The sequence below is a fragment of the Borostomias antarcticus genome (genome assembly GCF_949987555.1).
Source record: "Borostomias antarcticus genome assembly, chromosome: 21".
Classification (NCBI taxonomy): Eukaryota; Metazoa; Chordata; class Actinopteri; order Stomiiformes; family Stomiidae; genus Borostomias; species Borostomias antarcticus.
In genome coordinates, this window is record NC_140254.1 from 17,356,312 (window position 1) to 17,378,258 (window position 21,947).

At 46.3% G+C, this 21,947-nt stretch overlaps 3 protein-coding genes across 3 annotated transcripts; 1 reads left to right on the forward strand and 2 right to left on the reverse strand.

Annotated features, from left to right (window-relative positions):
• Positions 1-275: 275 nt before the first annotated feature.
• Positions 276-7,084, reverse strand: gtf2h4 (general transcription factor IIH, polypeptide 4). Its single transcript, XM_084455736.1, has 14 exons — positions 6,974-7,084; positions 6,617-6,735; positions 6,387-6,491; positions 6,062-6,193; positions 5,777-5,962; positions 4,999-5,107; positions 4,820-4,888; positions 4,598-4,681; positions 4,333-4,489; positions 4,055-4,185; positions 3,811-3,858; positions 1,937-2,015; positions 1,338-1,399; positions 276-505 (listed from the first exon to the last, which is right to left on the reverse strand). Exons 2-14 carry the CDS (start codon positions 6,730-6,732, stop codon positions 395-397), a joined length of 1,389 nt encoding a protein of 462 aa, XP_084311862.1. The 5' UTR covers positions 6,733-6,735; positions 6,974-7,084; the 3' UTR covers positions 276-394.
• Positions 7,085-7,330: 246 nt separating this feature from the next.
• Positions 7,331-9,235, reverse strand: polr1h (RNA polymerase I subunit H). Its single transcript, XM_084455697.1, has 5 exons — positions 9,163-9,235; positions 8,804-8,934; positions 8,535-8,638; positions 8,006-8,115; positions 7,331-7,649 (listed from the first exon to the last, which is right to left on the reverse strand). Exons 2-5 carry the CDS (start codon positions 8,919-8,921, stop codon positions 7,625-7,627), a joined length of 357 nt encoding a protein of 118 aa, XP_084311823.1. The 5' UTR covers positions 8,922-8,934; positions 9,163-9,235; the 3' UTR covers positions 7,331-7,624.
• Positions 9,236-9,500: 265 nt separating this feature from the next.
• On the forward strand, positions 9,501-19,870 carry ddx39b (DEAD (Asp-Glu-Ala-Asp) box polypeptide 39B). The gene is made up of 11 exons (XM_084455649.1): positions 9,501-9,571; positions 10,190-10,406; positions 10,934-11,061; positions 11,981-12,073; positions 12,318-12,501; positions 13,620-13,738; positions 17,296-17,427; positions 17,715-17,824; positions 18,804-18,948; positions 19,059-19,206; positions 19,389-19,870. The coding sequence occupies exons 2-11, from the start codon at positions 10,199-10,201 to the stop codon at positions 19,403-19,405; spliced, it is 1,284 nt and encodes a 427-aa protein (XP_084311775.1). The 5' UTR covers positions 9,501-9,571; positions 10,190-10,198; the 3' UTR covers positions 19,406-19,870.
• Positions 19,871-21,947: the final 2,077 nt, after the last annotated feature.

Below are 21,947 nucleotides of genomic sequence, written 5' to 3' on the forward strand. Positions count from 1 at the left end.
CACCAGCCCCAGAGTTCGTTTAATCCCACCCATGCCATGAAATATAAGAACACATGAGGATGATACTGATAGATTGAAAGACGATGGATAGCAGGCGATAGTAAATTGCCAGTTTGGGAACCTTTCCAAGTCTAGCTGAGTGCCAAGGACTGGGGGAAAAAAGAAGCAAAAAAACATGTTTTTCTACAAATAATTTTATTTGTCCATACCCAAGACAGCATGAACATAAATTAAACACAATACTCTTGTTTATTCACTTTCTACCAAACAAAGCTTTGCTAATACCACCCCCCCCCACACCCTCCAACAACCCTGTTCAGGGGGCCATCTTAACCTCCATCGTATTGTCCGTTCGTGTGATCTCCGGTTCCCTCTCTTGTTAGGGCCCCTCCTATCAAGTGTGACTCTTCTGTCGCTTCCAGAATCTCTTGACCTCGCTGTGTCCCTGAGGACTCACCACCATCACCCTGTGGGGAACGTTCTGCCACACTAGAACGCCCAGACCCTGGAGGGCAGAGGAGGGGAGGGGAGAGGAGACAAGAGGAGGGGAGGAGAGGAAGGGAGGGGAGAGGAGGAGAGATGAGAGGAGATGAGAGGAGGGGAGAGGGGAGGAGGAGGGGAAGGGAGGGGAGAGGAGATGAGAGGAGGGGAGATGAGAGGAGATGAGGGGAGAGGAGAGGAGATGAGAGGAGGGGAGAGGAGATGAGAGGAGGGGAGGGGAGAGGAGAGGAGGAGGGGAGAGAAAGGGAGGGGAGAGGAGGAGGGGAAAGGAGGAGAGGGGAAAGGAGGGGAGAGGAGGAAAGGGGAGGGGAGAGGAGGAAAGGGGAGGGGAGAGGAGGGGAGGAGAGGGGAAAGGAGATGAGAGGAGGGGAGGGGAGAGGAGGAGGGGAGAGGAAGGGAGGGGAGAGGAGGGGAGGGGGAGAGGAGGAGGTGAGAGGAGGGGAAAGGAGGAGAGGGGAAAGGAGGGGAGAGGAGGAAAGGGGAGGGGAGAGGAGGGGAGGAGAGGGGAAAGGAGGAGAGAAGGGAGGATGCTGAAGTGAGCGGCCTGTTGCTGGTGTAATGAAAGAGGCATCACGACTACAGAGAGAAGGAACACATTAAATGACAGAAAGGTCAGGTGTGCACCCCAACACAGGCCTACATGTAATTGTAGCAGGGCTTGAACATGTCAACGTAGATGGATTGCAGGTAGTCAAAAAGGCCATAGTCGAAAAGGTCAAGGGACAAGGCTAATTTGTGAAGACATTGGTTTTGGACTATTTAACATCTAGTGTGTTAGTGGTTTCATTGATCCTGTTAAGAGCGGAAAAATAACAACAACGACATGCATTTCTAACCTGCGCTCTATCCCGCAGCACCTCGAAGTCAGCCTGGGACAGGAACTGGTTATACAGGACGCCTGGGATGGACAGGGAGACATACAGAGATCGGGAGAAAAATGAAAGAAAGCGGGGGGGAAACAAACGGCTTAGAGATGAGGTTAAAGTGCATCGCACGTCAATACTCCAACTCTATTAAGGTTTACAACATATCAGAGAGCTGGGGCGGGGTGCAACAGTCATATTGATAGAGTGCCGTCAGCGGAGAGAGAGCGAGAGAGAGCCGTGTCAGTGATATAACCCTCAGGCAGGACAAATGAAGCCCAAGGAAATCAATGAGATCTGCCAGGCCACACGGTCCACAGGGAGCCCAGGTCCCCGAGACCACACACATCAACAGGACAGTTCTCAGTCTCACTTCCCAACACATCCTGTATGGTTTTTCCCTCAGAAAAATTGATTCTGAACTCCAATTGCGTGTGACTGGGGGAAAATGTTGCCTTAGGTGAAGATTCTAGATGCTGCTCCTACACGCACGCACGCACACACACACGCACGCACGCACGCACACACACACGCACGCACACACACAAGCTTATACAAACACACAGGCTCACCCTCGGTGAACTGTAGGCGGTCTCTCTCCAGCTCCCACAGTCTGATCTGGTCTGTGATGGTGGGGGGCAGAGCCGGGGTCTTGGGACGGACAGACAGACAGACAGACAGACAGACAGACAGACAGACAGACAAGAGCAGGCGGAGTCAGTCTGGACGCGGACACACCTGAGCGACTCCACTGATCAGCCTCCCGTGTGGCGGCAGGGCCAGATGCAGGGCAGTCAGATATGACCGTAATTAGCGCAGAATGAAAAGGACACATGGAGAGTGAGCGAGAGCGAATTTTCCATTGGCACTTTTGGCCGCGCCGGGTCAAAACGTGATGATTTGTTTCTCCATTAATGGGCCCTCTCCGGAAGCAGGTCCAAAGACCGCCAGCGTGGGTTGCCCCGGTTGACGTCAGATGGGCTTCATTATAGTTCTCTATTCAGTGTAGCTTCAGCATCCGTACAAAAAAATCATTGCACAATTGTTGATTTGAGTATGAATTACAAATAAACAAAATATCAAATTAGAGCTATGATCTGTGTGAATTTCATCCCATAGTAGGCTACTAGGCTTTAAAAAATATATATATATATAAGTTCCTGTGTACAGTCTAAAGACCAGCGTCATCAGTTAAAGACACATCAAGCGGAATTGCCTGGTTGTAATGGGAGTACAAATCCTGGCCGCCGGGTCAGACTGCATCAAGCCAGGCCAAAAGGCCAACCCATATACAGTAGATGGAAAAATGGCTAAAGAACACCCTTGTCCAGTCCCATTTTGACTATGTCTGTGTGGCATTGTACAGTGGCCTTCTTTTATATAGGCATCCCCCTCTGGAATAGTCTCCCGCTGCACATAAAACAGTGCCAGAGTAGAGATATTTTTAAGAAGCAAGTAAAGCAGCACCTATGGAGGTCAATGGCTGTCTAGAATGTTGTTACTTTGATGATGATGTAGTTTATTTTTGTTTTCATAGTACATTTGTGATTTATTGTGTACTTAAGCAATTGACCACTCGAGGCAGTGGGTTACAGGGGATTTTACCACAGCTACGGGGCGTTGCCTAAAACCCCCGTAGCTGTGGTAAAATCCCCTGTAACCCACTGCCTCGAGTGGTCAATTGCTTTTCTACAACGGTTACTATATATATATATTCAAAATATACTATATATATACAAAAACACTCAGTAGTAACATTCAATCATTTATTTACTGATCATTGTTATCATTTTAGTATTTACAAAATCTTCTATAGTTCTGAATTAAATGGTTGCCAGGCAACATAGGCTATCTCGCCTATTTGGGTTGGCCTTGTTCACATAAACCATAAAGCATAATTCGGGTTGTTCATGTTTATTTGAATATTTCCAGCTATGGTGCAGTTATTAAAACAGTTCTCCAGAGCACTCGTTTTTGATGGTAGGGGTGTGGAAGTGTTGGAGTCGGACTGATGAGTGCGTTTTTGTAATAGGATACGAAAAAGGCGAGGTTGCTGCGAGTGGTTGCTACGCAAAGCATAGCCTACCGCTTGATTTTATCAATGGCCTCGTCAATGAGATTGACGGCGCATTAATACTAATTGTTATGTGGTTGCAGCCGTGGGTTACAGAGTATTTTACCACGGCTGCTAGCCAATCAGAATCAAGTATCCAAACTCTCCGTTGTAGAAATTGTGTTTTTTATATGTATTGTTCTGTATTGTTCTGAATGTATCTGTTAGTCGATGTACTGTTATATGCGACCAAGGACCACATTGGAAATAAGTGTTTTTAATACTTTAATGTGCTATCCTCTGGGCAATACCTGCATCGTTGATGTATGTATTCAGTTTTACCCAAAATAAAAATCAATCAATCAATTTTGGAGATATATGGAGGCGGTGTACCTGTTTCAACATGACAGGGTGTGCTCTGGTCCTCATAAAGTGGAGAATCTGCAGAACGGGAACATAATCATTAGTCCAACCACACATAGGCAACATTTAATGACATACAATCAAGAAACAAGGCCTGAAAATGAATGACACACTGTCCAATTACTATATTAACAAGAATGCGGTCGTGTTCAATACAGCCGCTTGACAAACTCGGGGGTCGGCTGTGTTCTGAGGAGCTCTGTGTGGAAGCTACCTGCTGTGCGGTGATGCCGTTGGCGATGGCCTGCTGCACAGACTCCCTGGTAACATGGGCCACAACCACGTTGGGAAACCTGTAGAGCATCTCACTGAACAGGGCCACCAGAGCGATCTGCAGCTCAGAGTCTGGGAATCACACGGATGAGACAGGTAAACACACAGAGCTTGTGTAGATACTTCCTGACATATCGAGTGAAAATCACTGGCAAAAACAAACAGGTTTGCACACTCATTCAGAGTCTGCTGTAGAGCCCGTCTTGTAATTGTACATACTTGTGTAAGCATAGAGGCGATAGTTGGTTTCCACCACAATGAAGCCGGTGTCTCCGGTCCCAGGGGTGGTGCCCGAGGTCGAGGAGGCGGAGTTGGTGGTGACTCCCGCCGACAGGGTGATGGCCAGTCTGGTGGGGTAGTACCTCCTAGACTTCCTCTGGGACGAGGACGAGGGAGAGTCACAGACAAGGTAAGGACAATATTTCATTTTTTTAAAACTGACTCTTCGATGTGAGCCACTTCCGGTTTCTGCACAAGATCTCACCTTCCTCTGGAAGACGAGGCCAAACTCTCGCAGGTGTTGCAGGAAGGTCAGCAGAGACTCACTCATGCCCTCCACTGAGTAGTCCTGTGTTAACACATGATCAGTTTATGCAACAAAAAACTACAACTGGCTGTGAGAAACCCACTATATAAGATATTCTGAATTCAGTAGACAGCTCTGGTCAGATCAGTGGGAACTGTACGACCAGACTGAAGCTCTCACCCTGCCGAGAGTGGAGAAACTGAGCTGGAACAAGAAGGAGAGGATCTCCACCAGGTCCATCCCTCGTGTCTGACAGAGAGAGAGAGCATACAAACGCACATATACATACTGATAAGCACATCACAGTGGGGGGGAAGCTCGGGCTCCACGTCTATCCCTGTTTGAAGCCAGACGGGTACCTGCGCCGTGTTGAGGTACTGCAGGGTGAAGTACCAGAGCTGAGAGGCCGTGTCCAGGAGAAGGAACTGGAAGCCGGCGGAGGTGATACAGGGAGCCTCTCCTGGTTCACTGGGAGACAGAAACAACAAGACAATCACAGAACAGAGAAGGGAAAAAAGAGACAGGTTAGGTGTATTAATATGCACACACACATGTATATGATGTGTGCGGCCAACCAATCTGGCCACGAGGGACTAAACATGGGTAGACACTGTGACGCATAGCAAAATAATAATAAAATAAAAATAAAAAATAAAATAATTCAGGTCCACTTCAGGTAGTCCGGTTGACTGTTTATTCCATCCAAAAAGACACAATAAAAAAAAACTAGCCGGTACCAGATATTATAAATTAAAGAGCGGTGACGGTCAACAGAAAAATATGCACTCCCCGACCGTGCTCACCCCCTCCCCCCCCCCCCCCCCCCTCTTTGTCCAAGCCAACTAGTGAGTGCAATTACCTATATTTGCCCCCGTTGCCGCCCAAGTCCCGGTGAACACGCCCACCACCCAAAGTGACAGTGTGTAAACAACAACAAACAGAGGGTGATGGGGGTTCTTTGTGGGTTCTGTACCAAAAAACAAGAAGAAGAAAAGAATCCGCACACTGTGGCTCCTGGGAATTAATCTACTATAATCTATATACAGGAGCTTCAGTGTACGGATCCTTTTAATCCAGCACCTGATCTGAAAGTTTTGGAAGTGCGCGACTTTTCCCTCTACCGGGCTGGTTCCGTACCTCCTCATTAGGCCCGCTTGTATCAGCAGCTGGGCCAGGTCCTGGCTGACCGCTGCGCTGGGCGAGCCCACCATGAAGTGCAGGATGACCTCCCAGCGCTCCATGGCGTAGCGGTCCAGACTGTCCACGTCGCGCGCGTGCCGGTCGGGGCCCAGGCTGCTGCCCTCGTCCGCCCACGCTTTCCCTCTGGGGGAGAGAGAGGAGGAGGGGGGGGGGGGATGAGGGATGAGTGATGCGGAGGCCGTCAGCGCCGAGCCGTCGTTAGCGACCGAGAAAGCAGCCTACCCCCCGAGCAAGGCTATCCGCAGGTTGTCTTTGAATACAGGGTTCAGAACGTTCCCCTGCAGGCCTCCCGGCAGCTGCTGGCTGTGCCACAGTCGGAGCCCAGACAGCACGGACACGCATTCATCATGGTCCCTGAGAGGAACAGACAGAGGGGGGGGGGGGGGGGGGGCGGTAAGGAGGGGTGGCCTTCTTTAAAACTATGATGAAGGATAAATCTCGGGGAGGGGGGCTGAGTCATCGAACCATTAGATCCACTGAGACGACATGAAGATTATACATTATTTATTATTGTGCATGATGAGGAGATCACTCAGATTAGACTCACTTCTGACTGTCCTTTCTCACCCACAATGCCACAGCAGCCTGCGGAAGGGGCTGGTCCAGGAAAAGCATGCGCATCACATAATTCTTCGCCAACGGGGGGAGCTCCCTGTCAAGAAGAGGGATGAACATGCATACCTGACGTCAGACGCCCTTCATCAGATATATGTGCATGTATTTGTATTCTTTTGTAATTGTAATGCATGTATCATAGTTACTGGTTGCTGTACCAACCTGTAGACGGCTAGACATGTGGCCGGGTGGTTGTACAGTCTGTCCAAGACCTCAGGACTCAGTTCTTTCAGATATTCATGGAGGTTCTTGCATTGCAACTGCACGCGCAGCTTCATCCTCTTCGGGAGAAGAAAAAAACATAAAAAGGAGATACCAATGTCAGACAAGAAGATATAGCAAGTGAACTGTAGTAAAATTGAAGATAACGTTAGATAATTGTCTTTTCAATACTGATGGCACGTCTGTATTCATGAGGCTTTGCTCGGTAGCCACTTGCGTTAACCGAGTCAGCCGCATAACTGCCAGCGTTAAAGAGATAACATCATAGACTAATATATTATGAACATAATGTCTAACCTCGGGGTTGGATATCACAAGTGTCCTTAACTATTCCATGTATTGGTGAATTTCATTAGATTCATCGTAATCCTTTCTTTCGGCAAGTTCTCACAAGGAAGCCATGTTGATAGGTCACGTGACGCCGGCATCCAGGAGTCCTTTGATTGGACGACAGGACAACTTCCTTCTGTCTCGCTCTCTGGATGAAAATGTCACTTTTCCTCTGCTTTAGTGGTACTATATGTAGTAATTTACGAACAAATATCAGGTAGGTTATTGAGGAGCATTGACTATCTGACAAAGGTGAGACCAAGACCACACAATTTATATTTTTATATAGATTTTTATTTTTATTTCTTTTTACAAATGCCACGTTAAAAACCTTCAAAGACACATTATACATCAGTATTCAAACCTCACTCATAATGCTGCAACCCGCCTGATGCTGCAAAGCAATTTAAGATGCTTTTTAGGTGGCTACCATAAGGCAACTAATGAGGTGCAGTGAATAGCATACTAATGTTGCATTCTCCAATACCCAATCTTACTATCATGCGTTATACAGTCCAGTTCAGAAAAAAAGTAACATTTTGAAAGGAAACGAAGGGAGTGCTCAGAGGGAGGGCCATGGAAGCAGGACACATCTGGGAATGGCCATCTCTGATCCCCTCAGGAGTCTTCCTTCTCTTGATATCTGTAAACATCATCAAAATAATTAACAACTTATTACATTAGTCATTTAGCAGACGCTTTTATCTGAAGCAACTTACAATAATTGCGTTTCACATAGTCAGCGTACTACTACTCGACAGAACTCACAAGTGCATCTTCTTTCTAAACAACTATGACTATGAGCATACTCTAGTGCTAAAGTCAAAGTGCAAGAGTACCAAAATATAACTTATAACTCAATAGATGAACTCACACCAAAAGCCTCAACTAAATTATATGAAGTTGAAATGATTTTCAATGTTGTGTTATTGACAAAAGTACAGCATCCTACTGAAGGTGGTTACAGTGGGATTGCATACAGTAACACGTGATGATTACCTGCAGTGTATACAGGTGAAGAAGACTGTCTGTCCTTCGTCTGCAGATCTCGTTTGCCTGGTATGATAAACCATTCCTTCCTTATTACAGCGAGAACATCGCCTGTCGATCTGCAGTGAGAGAAAATTAATACAGTAGATCAGGAAGGAATGAAAAGAAAAATAGTAGTAGTAGTTGTAGTAACAGTAGTAGTAGCAGCAGTAGTAGTAGTAATAACAGTAGTAGTAATAGCAGAAGCAGCAGTAGTAGTAGTACTACAGTAGCAGTAACAGTAGTAGTAGTAGTAACGGTGGTTGTTGTTGTAGTAGTAGTAGTAGTAATAGTAGGCCTAGTAGTATTACTGTACTTTGATCCCAAGGGGATACTGTCGCATCATCAAAGACAACCAAATCATATACAAATTTACAGTAGATACAAATGATCAGATACAAATGAAAATGAACAAGTGCATTGTTGTTGACAGTATCACAGACACAGGTTTATAATCCTACAGATCTATGCGTTTGTATTGTATCAACCGCTATCTTACCACAGGCCCCTTGAGTTCTGAATCCTCCTCATCTTCCATGGTAACAGAGGACTGTTCAATAGGGTTGAATATCACCGTGGACGTGATATGTTGACCTGCGAATTCTGCGCAATAACATTAAATAATCAGTTTGCGTCATATCCATACGCACACACAGTGAGGAGAGTAATCTCTATAAATACAGAGACATGCTTTTCAAAGTACAATAAGGTTTCCGGGGTGAATGTGCCTTTGAAGGTGATGTGATGCCACAGTCCACACGTTCTCACCTTTGACATGGACGCTGAAGGAGCAGCGGGGGCAGGTGACGATGTCCTGAACCCCGGGAAGAGGGAGCACATTCCCACACTCTGGACAGAAGTTTGGGTTTCCCTTGAAGGACGACATCCTACCTAGCTGGCTGAAGATATAAAAACATTTCAGGCAAACGTGTGCGTTGTCAATGATTGCAACTGTTTCTCACCAGCTAACGTTAGCTGGCAAGTTGCAACACCTTCTTTAAGAGCATAATGTCGACACGTGTTAGCTTATAGCTAAACATTCATTTTCCACGCGTGAGAACAAGCTTAGCTAACGTATACCCGATGAGCTAGAGACAGACTGTTTTTTATAAATCAATGTCGCTTACCGCTTTATAAAGACAGACACGCAAAAGACACTATATAGCTAAAGTGTACGTTTTCAGAGGCCTGACATCACATCCAGGCACTGGCCGTAATGTTGGGGTTTTCGGGCTGCGGTCCATTCCAAAAATCGACCCCCTCCTGTGTGCCCTCGCTAACTCCTTTTCACAGATATTACGTGACGGGGCATATATCGTTTACTTTCCTCACTAACTGTCAGTCACAATCTGTCGTCATTTATGTTGTTTTTTTATTTACCCCAGCCCTACCAGGGGCACGAGGATGCAAGAGAGGAAACAACGTTCAGGAATGGAATGCACCCCGCGGCTTCACATTTACAATCGCGTGTTGATGACGCAGTGAAGATAGTAGCATCGCTCTTCAAAACAAACAACCGTTGCTCCATCTGAAGAGGTAGGCCTGCAGTTAGTTAGCTACATATAAATAAATATATACAAGTAGGCTGCGTTACGTCGTGAGGAAACATGTTGAATATTTATAACTTGAACCAAGAAAGCCATTGTGCACCTCGTGTTTTGCTACAGAAGCTTGCTAGCTAGCCTAACGTTGCTAGACCAGCAGGCTACAGTAGCTAGCGGAGCAGCTAATGTCATGCTGTCTCCACAAACGATGCTGTAGGGTTGTCTGTTATCACTTTACGTTGGTCCAACAAACAGCAGCATTGCGTATCAACCAACACTGGGTCTATTGTTTGAAATGGCAGGCTGTGGCTCAAGTCAGGAGATAGAATGGGTGGTCCAATGACTGCAGGGTCGGTGGTTCGATTCCCGGCTCCTCCTGTCGGCATGTGTACTTGTGTGTACTTGAGCAAGACACTGAACCTCAAATTGCTCCCAATGAGCTGACGAATGCATGTGTGAATGTATGTGTTTGTGGGTTTGTGAATGAGAGGCCATTGTCAAGCGATTTGTCTAGTAAAGTCAAAAGGCACACTAACATTATAATAGTTTAGTGCAGTCCATTTACCATAGCGCTGCTGACAGATCTTCTCTGTGCCCTTTTACGTTTCAGGCGAGAGTCATGACTGAGAACGACGTGGAGAACGAGCTCCTGGACTACGAGGAGGACGAGGTGGACGCTGGCGGCGGAGGAGACGACGTGCCCGTGAGGAAGGAGGGCGTGAAGGGCTCCTATGTGTCCATCCACTCCTCGGGGTTCAGAGACTTCCTCCTGAAGCCAGAGCTGCTGAGGGCCATAGTGGACTGTGGCTTTGAGCATCCGTCTGAGGGTGAGCACAGGGCAACCGAGTTTAGCTCGGTTTAGCGCAACTTTATTTGCATGTGAAATGAATGTCCATTGTGCACAATGAAATGCTTGTGAATTACATACAACAATGTGCATTACATACAACAATGCGGTGCATGTGGGTAATTTTGTATAGTGTTGTAGTCAAGACCACCTAGAGCAAATTGTATCGAGACTGAGACAAGACCAAGACTTTGAGGGGTTGAGACCGAGTCAAGACCAAGACCCAGGCAGGACCAGACCGGGTCAAGACCAAGACCCAGGCAGGACCAGACCGGGTCAAGAGTACTTGACAGACAAGACTGAGTAAAAATGCGGTCGATTCCGAGACGAGACCGAGACCTTCAAAAAGTCTTAAAAAAGACTACAACACGAATATAGTATAACCAAACCTGCAGCAGGATTATCATGGGTGACTAATCAGTGTTATTAGATTAGATGACAATGAACGGTCAGCTTGTCATGAGCTATATTGGTGATCATCCTTTTGACTGTGTTTCTCCCTAACAGTTCAACATGAGTGCATCCCCCAGGCGATCCTGGGCATGGATGTGCTGTGCCAGGCCAAGTCTGGTATGGGCAAGACCGCGGTGTTTGTGTTGGCAACCTTGCAGCAGATCGAACCAGTCACCGGACAGGTAACCCGCCCCCCCCCCTTCCATCGCTCACTGGATTCAAGGATGTTTATTTACTTTACTTTATTTGTCTATTTAGACGGGACAGTGCAAATTAATGAACACATTAACATAAGTTTGGATGCAGTTCAACATTAAAACATGAAGCGTGTAAAAATGCTGGATTTAGCACGAGGCTACTTTCCATCCGCAGTACCCAACATAAAAATACAAATAAATAACATAGTCACAAGAATCAAATCAACGTAACATTACTAAAAACAAAGGTATATAAAACAAACAACAAGTACACGGGCAGCAGAGACACTAAATTCCTTAGGAACAATTCTAAAGATTACTGGTGTCCATATGTGTACAAGATATGGACTGTACCATGTGCTGACCACCTGGATGGGGGGGGCAGTGAGCTCCAGAGCTGAACCTAAACTTCTTCTGAACACATGCTCCCACTAGCTCAAATTATGGAAAACAACTAAATGTACTACCATAGCTATGCAGACGACACACAAATTTATATCACCAAATCACCAGAGTTGGGTTAGGTGTGCCTAGTGACACAACAGTAGGCGACTGACAGTTGATGTGGTCCCTTGCTCAGAAAGGATGTTTGAGGCACTGGTGAAAAGCCAGCGAGCAACTATACAGAAGGACATTGTACGTAAGTGAGTGGAGAGAGAGAAAGTTTCAGTATGTGATAAAGAAAAGTGTCCTTTTTTGCATTTCATTTTATATGACCTTTTATGTGTTGCACTTTGTCTTGATGCTTTTAATGTCTCATGTAAAGCACTTTGAATTGCCTTGTTGCTGAAATGTGCTATACAAATAAACTTGCCTTGCCTTGTCTTATTCTTGTTCAGTTGAATTGCTTATCTGATGCAATATTGTCCCTCTTAACAACTCCCCTGTCTTTCCACTCCACTAGATCTCTGTGTTAGTGATGTGCCACACCAGAGAGCTGGCCTTCCAGATCAGCAAGGAGTATGAGAGGTTCTCTAAATACATGCCCACTATCAAGGTACCTGATGCTCTGTTCCACCCTTGGGTCCTAAACTTGATTATATAACCTCTATATAATCACAGAGCCTGATTTCTCTGTCTATCTGTGCTAGGGTTGCACAATTCCAGGAATATTCATAAACTTCCCAGAATGTATTCCCGTTAATTCACATAAATTCACATTAATTTCCATGGGAAGTTTGTGAATACTCTGGAATTATGCAACCCTCCTCCTTACTCTATGGCTGTGTGTGTGTGACCAGGTGGCTGTGTTCTTCGGGGGTCTGCCTATCAAGAAGGACGAGGAGGTGCTGAAGAGAGAGTGCCCCCATGTGGTGGTGGGGACGCCGGGACGCATCCTGGCTCTGATCCGCAACAAGACCCTCAACCTACGGCACATCAAACACTTCATCCTGGACGAATGTGACAAGATGCTGGAGCAGCTAGGTCAGTGTGTGTTTTTATTTTTATATTTATATTTTATTTAACCAGATAAAGTCAGTTTAGAACCAATTCTCATTTGCATTAGCGACCTGGCCAAGTGGCAAAACAGAAGGCAAGTCTGTACAAATAATAAAACATTAGTAAGTAAATAATAAAACATAGGTAAATAAACAATACGAATCCATTTAAAAACATCACAACATACTGTATACTACATCGCAAAATATACAGTGTATAAAACCTAAGTATAATAAATAAAAGAGTCCATTAAAAAAATATACTACAACATCAACAGAGAACTGTGTACTATAGACCAGGGAAGCTATTTCAAAAGCAGGTGCAGTGATCAGACACTATATCTGGTAATGACTTATTAAAAGAAGGTAGCGGAATGAAGGTATAGAGTTTTAGTGTCTTTTGTAACTGACTTGATTTATAAGAAAATACAGAGATATATTTTAATCATGAATGGGGCAGTGTAATATGGTGATCCAATCAAAACCAAACATTGCCAGTGAGGTAGAGCAGAAGGTAGAGCGGCTGGCCGGTTGGATCCCAGCTCCTGGCAGTGTGCCGAACTGCCCTTGAGCAAGACACTGAACCCCCAAATCGCTCACGTGCAGCATGGTGGCGCAGTACGGTAACCTCACAGCAAGAAGGTCTCCAGACCTTTCTGTGTGGTGTTTGTATGTTCTCCCCGTGTTCGCAAGGGTTTCCCCCCAAAGAACCCAATATGAAAAACATGCAGAAGAACAAATGCTCTTCAGTCCTGTCCCTGACCAAGACCTGTACTGAGCACTTGGACTTGGTCCCCGGACACCATGAACGATGTCTGCCCACTGCTCCTGGCTACCCCCGGAGGAGGACGTCTTGGATGGGAGTAATGAAGGGAACAATTTCCACCGATGACCCCGAAATTGCATGTGTGTTTTTAAGCTACCAACATTGTGAATCCTGTCTACAGTCAATGTAATGGTAAAATAGTGTTTTCAGCTAATTATCCCTTTGAAGTTGCTCAGGCAAAGTGATTCTTCTATTCCCCTTCTTTCCCTCTCTCTCTCTCTCTCTCTCTCTCTCTCTCCCCCACTCTCTCTTCCCCTCTCTCTCTTCCCCTCTCCCAGACATGCGTCGAGACGTCCAGGAGATATTCCGCATGACCCCCCATGAGAAGCAGGTCATGATGTTCAGCGCCACCCTGAGCAAAGAGATCCGCCCCGTCTGCCGAAAGTTCATGCAAGACGTAATTACTCTCCTCCTCCTCCTCCTCCTGCGCCCACGCCCCTCGCTCCTCCCTCCACTCCCACGCCTCCCTGCCAGCCAGAGAAACCCCTCACGGCCTCCCTAAATCTCAAGATAGAGAGAGCGAGAGGTGGAGTCGCTTCTCTCTTATGTTCCAAAACAAACTTGAACCTGCTGCTTTTTGGGAAAACAAAAAGTCCCCTCTGGTCTTAGTGGACGGCCAACCTTGCAGCTCTGTACCGGCTGACGTGTTGATCTTAATGTGGTCTCCCAGACGCATGTTGTCACTGTCATGCAGGTGGAAGTGGGTCCGACATTCAGCCAGTGTGCTGCCAATCAGGCTTTGACCGGCAAGCCTGTTCTATGTTCCAGTTAGAGTGACACCTGTGGTCATTCACTGATAGCCATTGTACTGTTCATACATAGGATTTTTTTTCGACAGCGTGGTACTCACAACAATACAACAATGGACAAGTGCAAGGACAGGACAGGACAGTGCATGACAGGACTCGTAAAGTTCAGTGATACAAACATAGTGCAAAAAGTAGCAGTGCAATTGGACTACAAAGAGTGCAGTGCAGTAGTCAGTTTAGTGCAAAAGTTGCTGGGGGCGTCAAGCAGTAATATAATCTTGCTGAGAAGGACATTTTCTCACATTTTCACAATGGATAACCTAGTTGCCACCCTTTGTTTATCAGGAAAACAGCCCTATAGTTGATAGACGGGGTTCTCCCAGAGGGTGGAAGGGAAAAGTACAAAATGTAGCCACAAAACCCTTGGGAGAGTGAGCTAAATGAAAAAAAATGTGAGGGTGTATCTAGAAAAACCTCTGTGGGCACAAAGAACAAATTAAATCAGCAGGGAGTGAGCAGGAGGACAGACAGGGTTGAGCAGGAGGACAGACAGGTTTGAGCAGGAGGACAGACAGGTTTGAGCAGGGGGACAGACAGGTTTGAGCAGGGGGACAGACAGGGTTGAGCAGGAGGACAGACAGGTTTGAGCAGGGGGACAGACAGGTTTGAGCAGGGGGACAGACAGGTTTGAGCAGGAGGGCAGACAGGGTTGAGCAGGAGGACAGACAGGGTTGAGCTGGAGGGCAGACAGGGTTGAGCAGGGGGACAGACAGGGTTGAGCAGGGGGACAGACAGGTTTGAGCAGGAGGGCAGACAGGGTTGAGCTGGAGGGCAGACAGGGTTGAGCAGGGGGACAGACAGGGTTGAGCAGGAGGACAGACAGGGTTGAGCAGGAGGACAGACAGGGTTGAGCAGGGGGACAGACAGGGTTGAGCTGGAGGGCAGACAGGGTTGAGCAGGGAGCGAGCAAGAGGACAGACATGGCTGACTTCAGCAAAGGGAATGGAATAGAGGCTAACCTCGCAGCGCTTCAACATGTAACTAGAAAGTACATTTCCTGGAGAAAATGTGAGGTGGGCTAGCTGCTGCAGCTGTATATAACAGCTACTGCTAGAACTACTACGGACCGGGCAATCTCCATGCACCTACCGGCGAAGACCGTGCGTCTCTAGCCCACTCAGGGGCTGAATTGTGGGGTCCGTGGCGTACCCCTCTCTCTCCTCTACTTCTACAAGCTAGCCCACCTAATAAAGAAAGAAAGAAAGAAAGAAATAGTGGGAATATCACAAGTCACCTAATTACTTTCCCAACAATGTGAAAAGAGCAGTGAAATGTCCTGAGTCTATAGAGTCCTGCCAGAATGGCCCCATTACCTCTTTGTCAACCAGTCTGCTTAAACGGAGTAGAAGTAACTGCTTGGAGATTGATGTCCGATTAACCCAGTGGGCTGTAGGCCCAAGTGCCGTCTAAGTGCCGTCTCACTAAAGAAAATGGAAAGTTTTTTCCCTTTAACTGCAGTCCAACCACCAGTGTGCCTTTTAAGAATAGGAAATTATAAACCTCCCCTAAGCACGGACAGAGGCAGGCACAGCCAGACAGAGAATGCTGGGAAGGCAGAGGAAGTGGTAATGGAAGATAATGCGCAGGTGTAGAATCAGTCACCCGCGCATTATCTTAAAGACATGTCCTGTCGCCAACCACGGGATCTGATACATTGCCTGACGGAGCAGTGGACAGATTGAGAGCAAGATGACAGCAGTGGAGAGGGGCATAGTCAGCAGTTCTTGCTTGAGTAAAATGAAGTGCAAGACTGATTGGTTTTATAGTATTTTTATCCATTCTCTCAAATTGTTAAAATTTTTTATTTGAATTGTTTCATTTTTTTATTTTGATAGGCTGTTGCAGCGCTACTAATTGATAGTGTATTGTGTAGGCTCACGTCCGGCTATTGGCAGAAATGTTTTCTTTGATTGGTTAATTAGGCACAACTGCCAGAGCGGCAGACTCAATTTAGGGAGATTGATGTGTTTTTGTGTGTGGTTGGTAATTGTATCGATCCATCGTTAAGTGGGGAACTAAGGCTGACCCCGCATTAATTGGAGCCATGGTGACTAGATTGAGGAAGCACATGAAAGCACTTGAAAGCATATTTAACTTTGGTTTGGGTCAAACTGACTGCAGCGTAGATGCGTGAGTAAGGAGATTATGAGAGAGCGTTCTTCAGAAATCGAGTGTCTGTAGTGGGACTTGTATTGTGTTCATCTAACTGCCCATTCCTAGCCTGAAATCAGGCACAATTATCAGCTTATTACACTCCGTTGAGATCTTCAGTCTGACGTTGCTTCCACTCGATTTCCATGGGGGAGGGAGATTCAATTTTCCCTAACCGATCACTAGAGACCAACATATCCGCCTGAATCTAGCAACAGCAACAACAATAGCAACAACAGCATTAGTCCCGCCCTTGGCTCTGATAGGCGAATCGTTAGTCAGGGCTTATTGGACCGATCATTTTTACTCTTGAGAAACCACTGTTTCATGTAGCGACACCAGACCAAGAATCAGTCAACTTAGGTGGAGTGGCGCTTCCTGAACCTTTCTCAACATCCTCCTTTAACCTTGCTACCTAACTCCTAAAGCCTAATTTATACTTTGTGAGCCGTGAGCCACATTTTTGGCTCATTGACGTCATTTGGAACGTCTCGCAGGCTGTGAGCCGCTTGGCTCGTACCACCTCAAAATTCTAGCGGCTCACACAGCGTCATTATATGGCACACATCTTTGATTGGTTGACTGGCCTGGAGAGACGAAGTGTTCTGTGTTGCTAGGAGATGAGAAACATTTTCTTGTTTGGTAACAACATAGCATCACATGGACACAGCACGGCACGGCTCATTGAGTATAAATGCACAGAGCTATGAGCCGTGAGCCATGAGCCAAAAAATATAAATTAGGCTTAACTCTTCAGCCGGTCTCCTCGTCCCCATATCCTATGCCCCCCCCACCCCTCGCTCCCCAACACCTCACCCCCTCAACACTGCTACCCCCTCCACCCCCCCCCAACACCTCACCCTCAACACTGCTACCCCCTCCCCCCCCCCCCCCCCCCAACACCTCACCCTCAACACAGCCACCCCCCCTCAACACCTACCCGCTCACCATGGCTTCCCACCCTCCTAACCTCTCCAACTCCCACCTGCTCCAGCCCATGGAGATCTTTGTGGATGATGAGACCAAGCTGACACTCCACGGCCTGCAGCAGTACTACGTCAAGCTGAAGGACAACGAGAAGAACAGGAAGCTCTTCGATCTGCTGGACGTGCTGGAGTTCAACCAGGTATGGCCAATGGCCCGTCGTCTTCCACGGCGACAAGAAAAGAGGCAGAACATTCGGAAAAGGCCCCCGAATGATGACTCGTCAAGTAACCTTTTTCCTCCCTCAAGTTTTCAAAGTCTGCGCCAGATTTGAAATAGTCCTTTTCTGTCAAGTGCTGTGCAGAGGGGTCATATGGGTTAGTGTTCTGTCTGTGTCCAGGTTGGTTATCTTGGGAAGTCTGTTCAGTATGTGTCTGTCCAGGTGGATATTATCTTAGTGAAGTCTGTACGGTGTGTGTCTGTGTCCAGGTGGTCATCTTTGTGAAGTCCGTTCAGCGCTGTGTGGCTCTGGCCCAGCTGCTGGTGGAGCAGAACTTCCCGGCCATCGCCATCCACCGCGGGATGTCCCAGGAAGAACGGTGAGCAGTTCACTCTGTCAGTTCACTCCACTCTGTCAGTTCACTCCACTCTGTCAGTTCACTCCACTCTGTCAGTTCACTCCACTCTGTCAGTTCACTCCACTCTGTCAGTTCTCTCCACTCTGTCAGTTCACTCCACTCTGTCAGTTCACTCCACTCTTGTCAGTTCACTTCAACTCTGTGTGTTATAACATTCAGTAATGGTGTAAATACAGGTGCTATATGTAAGGGATAATACATGACGAGGTGTGCTGTTATCGAAAAATAATGCACGACACGGAGGCTAATAACTACCCAAGGCGAAGCTGAGTGTATTATCCAGCAGGAGTGTATTATCCTGCTTATACCATGGCCACTTGCCAAAGACTAAAATTATTTGTTATTTACTCACATTTTCTACATTAAAATACGAATGCTCTGCTTACTGCTGACTTTCATTATAGTCCCTCAGTGCTAAATCACGTTGCTATAGAATTACAAATTGCATATCATATTTCCTGGAGGAACAGCGATAACATCCAATAGTTAACATGGGTTTGGAACCGCAAGTGAAATGGAAAGTGTCCGTTACCTTTTTTTTCAGCAATGTCTCTCACCCCTGGGCCTCCTGCACTATTATGGTAAATGGTAAATGGACTGCACTTAAGCGCATTACAATGGCCTCTCATTCACCCATTCACACACGCACTCACACTCACACACCAATGGCGGCAAGCTGCCATGCAAGGTGCTGTCCTGCTCATTGGGAGCAATTTGGGGTTCGGTGTCTTGCACAAGGACACTTCGACGAGGAGCTGGGCTTCGAACCAGCGCTGACCCCTACGATCACTGGACAACCCGCTCTACCTCCTGAGCCACAGCCACTCCATTATTAATCTTTCCCTCCTTATCTCTACCTTTCTCTCTCTCTCTCTCTCTCTCTCTCTCTCTCTCTCTCTCTCTCTCTCTCCTCCTCCCGTGCTCTCTCCCATATCCCCAGGCTGTCTCGCTATCAGCAGTTCAAGGACTTCCAGCGGAGGATCCTGGTGGCAACCAACCTGTTCGGCCGAGGGATGGACATCGAAAGGGTCAACATCGCCTTCAACTACGACATGCCCGAGGACTCCGACACCTACCTGCACAGGGTACGTCTCTGCTCTAAACCCCCCCCCCCCCCCACCAAGGACAGGATCCGCTTTTTGCGTTTAGACCTTTTTTTGTTTTGTTAAGGCCCTGTCCTCGTCATCCCCTCCAGGTTGCTAGAGCCGGCAGGTTTGGCACCAAGGGCCTGGCCATCACCTTCGTGTCTGACGAGAGCGACGCCCGCACCCTCAACGACGTGCAGGACCGCTTCGAGGTGAACATCAGTGAGCTGCCCGACGAGATCGACATATCCTCATATAGTGAGTAGCCTACCGCAGCGCAGCACCTACAAGGGGAGGGTCAGTCGGCTCTTTGCTTGCAACCTCACCACTTATCAAGAGTATTATGTAGGGGTCGCAGTCGCATAATTGTGTGTTCTCAGAAGCTACGGTGATGATGAGTCATGTGTTTTTCTGCTTTTCTCTTGTATTCTCCTCACCAGTTGAACCCGCCCGGTAGAGGACGACACGGGTCATTCTGTGGACCGCTTTAGAGTTTCTGATTTGTGTTTGGAATTCAGCGCTGGCGATAGACGCGGACATAGTAACTAAATTCAACGGGACACATCAAAGACCAACACTTCCTTAACTGAGTCAGCATTCATCTGTTACTTCGATACATACAGTAACTATTCTTGTTATAAGCGCCCCCTGTGGGTTGGTCTGAGGAAATGCTTGAAATGCCTTTCCCATTGCAGTTTGTTTTTCACAGTCCTGCTGTTATTTTTGTTGTATATTTATCTAGACTGAGTTGCTGTTGCTGTATATTTAAGTTATATATTTGAATTTGTTAAAATATGAACCGGGATTGGTGCATTTTTTAGCTGTGATAATTTATTTGTTAACTGCTGCTGGTAGAGGCTATAGTACCAAGGGAAAGATTTGGTAAAGAGCAAACTACACTGAAGGACTCACAGGAGATATAGTGATGGACACTTTGACATGCTCTGTTCAATAGCTACTGTGTGATAATAAACATGTTTGTAGGCTCCCTACACTACCTTGATTCAGATGTGTGTGTGCCTCAGTCTGCTGCATCAGAATAGAAGATAAGAATGAACGTCCGGCCGCGGCCCAGGAGTGCGGTGTGATGAAACAGCTGGGGTCTTTCTGAGTGGCTGACATCTGCTTCCTCCCCAGAGGGATAAACTTCATTATCACCTTGTGACTGGTGCCTGGGCAGGGGGTGGCTTGACAGCGCTGCGTCGAGTTGTGTGTTATGTTCGCCTTCATAAACAAGTCAGAACTGAAGTGTGTGATATCGTGCTGCAAGCTGCAAACGTCTGCCAACATAAAATCCAAATTGGCTGTGTGATGAAGCCATCATGAATGTGCTTAGGGTCTTTACTAATACAGTATAAAGCCTCTGCTTCAGACTGGCAACACATTCATTCACATGGTGATGATCTGTAGAGGTGTGCTCTTATCAGCACTCAGGTTCTGTTCTCCGACGCACCGCCGCTAATCTCCCCATTGGCTCTTATCTGGACAGTTTGACAGCATGTGTCACACAGGAAGCAAGACAGGAAGTCAACAGGATAATGGCAGAGTGAGTTAAGTGTTAAAGAATGTGGGGATGGATTTATTGGGGTGAATCGGGTCACTTGAATGAGCTGCGAAAAGCTTTTTTGGGTAATGGCCAACAACAGTGGAACCACAGAAAAATGACTTGTGTACTCTATTTGTGTACTCTATTTGTGTACTCTATTTGTGAATTTGGACAAATACTGCATCTATCCCGTTTTAGGCCAAGGCCAGGTTTTTCATCATTTACATGTTCTGAATAGTGGTACTTTTATGGCCTGTGTTGTGTGAAACATAACAGCTCTGTCACTACAGAAAGGGGCGAGTCAGCATGGATATATGTGGACAAATATCAAAATAGTCAGTTTTATTTGCAACGTATTAAAGTTATAAACACGTCAGGCAGTGGTTTTACACATTATCCTAAGGACATATGAATTAGTCAATTTTCCTGACAACCTCCCCAGAACTAAATACAGTACAATGATTACCATTTACCCATGTCTCACCAATAATCTTTTAATTAAAAAAAAGAAAAGTATGTAAAACAATCATTATCATTGGTTCTTCAACAAACCTATTCTTGCCAGACCATTATTTCAGTGTTGTGGAAGCTGCCCTGCGTTAGAAAAGGGCTGGTAAACTACATGAACGGGATGTCCCATGGTGCAACAGGATGCTCACTGGTGACATTTGAATCTCAAAATCATCTTTATAAATCATTTAAAAGGACATTGGAATTTAAAACAAAGATAATTGAATAAACAAAAATAGCCTTTCCACAAAGTATTTTTTGTTTTACTTCAAAAGAATAATTCTGATTTGGCGGTCATATATATATATATATGTATATAATACTAATTTTATAATTTAACAAAATCAATCTAACTTAACACTTTTGACCCTTATATCCACTCACTGTGAGTGAGTGGAGTACAGCAAGTTGTTTAGTTGGACCTCGTAAGGTAGAACAAGAGAAAAACATGGCCTCCCCTTTAAGGTCTTTTGACACGAAACAAAAACGAGAAAAAAATAATATATATATATATTTCTGGGGCCTTAAAATACATATAAAATGAGTTGAGCAGTTGGGAAAAGTCAGAGAAGAGGACAAATAAATAGACTAACTTCTAAGACCTGCTGGAGCAGACGAACAACTGAGAACTAAACAAGGTCTTTTTCTGGGACAGACTTGTTAGCCGTGTCTCCGGTGTCAGTGTTCATGGTGAGGTGTGTCACATTGCATTCAGGTCTTCAAATAAAAACCAAGGTGTGCCCTTCTCTGCTCCACCCTAACACCTTCAGTATTGTCTGTAAACCCCACAAACCGGTCTCTGTATTTACTCTGGACTTCCTTCATAAGCCTTGTGTGTTGTGTCTGTATTCTTTGGTCTGAGAGGGTGTTTCTCGCAAGTCAGGCTCTCTCCTCTCATCAACACCTGGTCTGGTCAGTCTGGTCTGGTTTGGTCAGGTTGGTC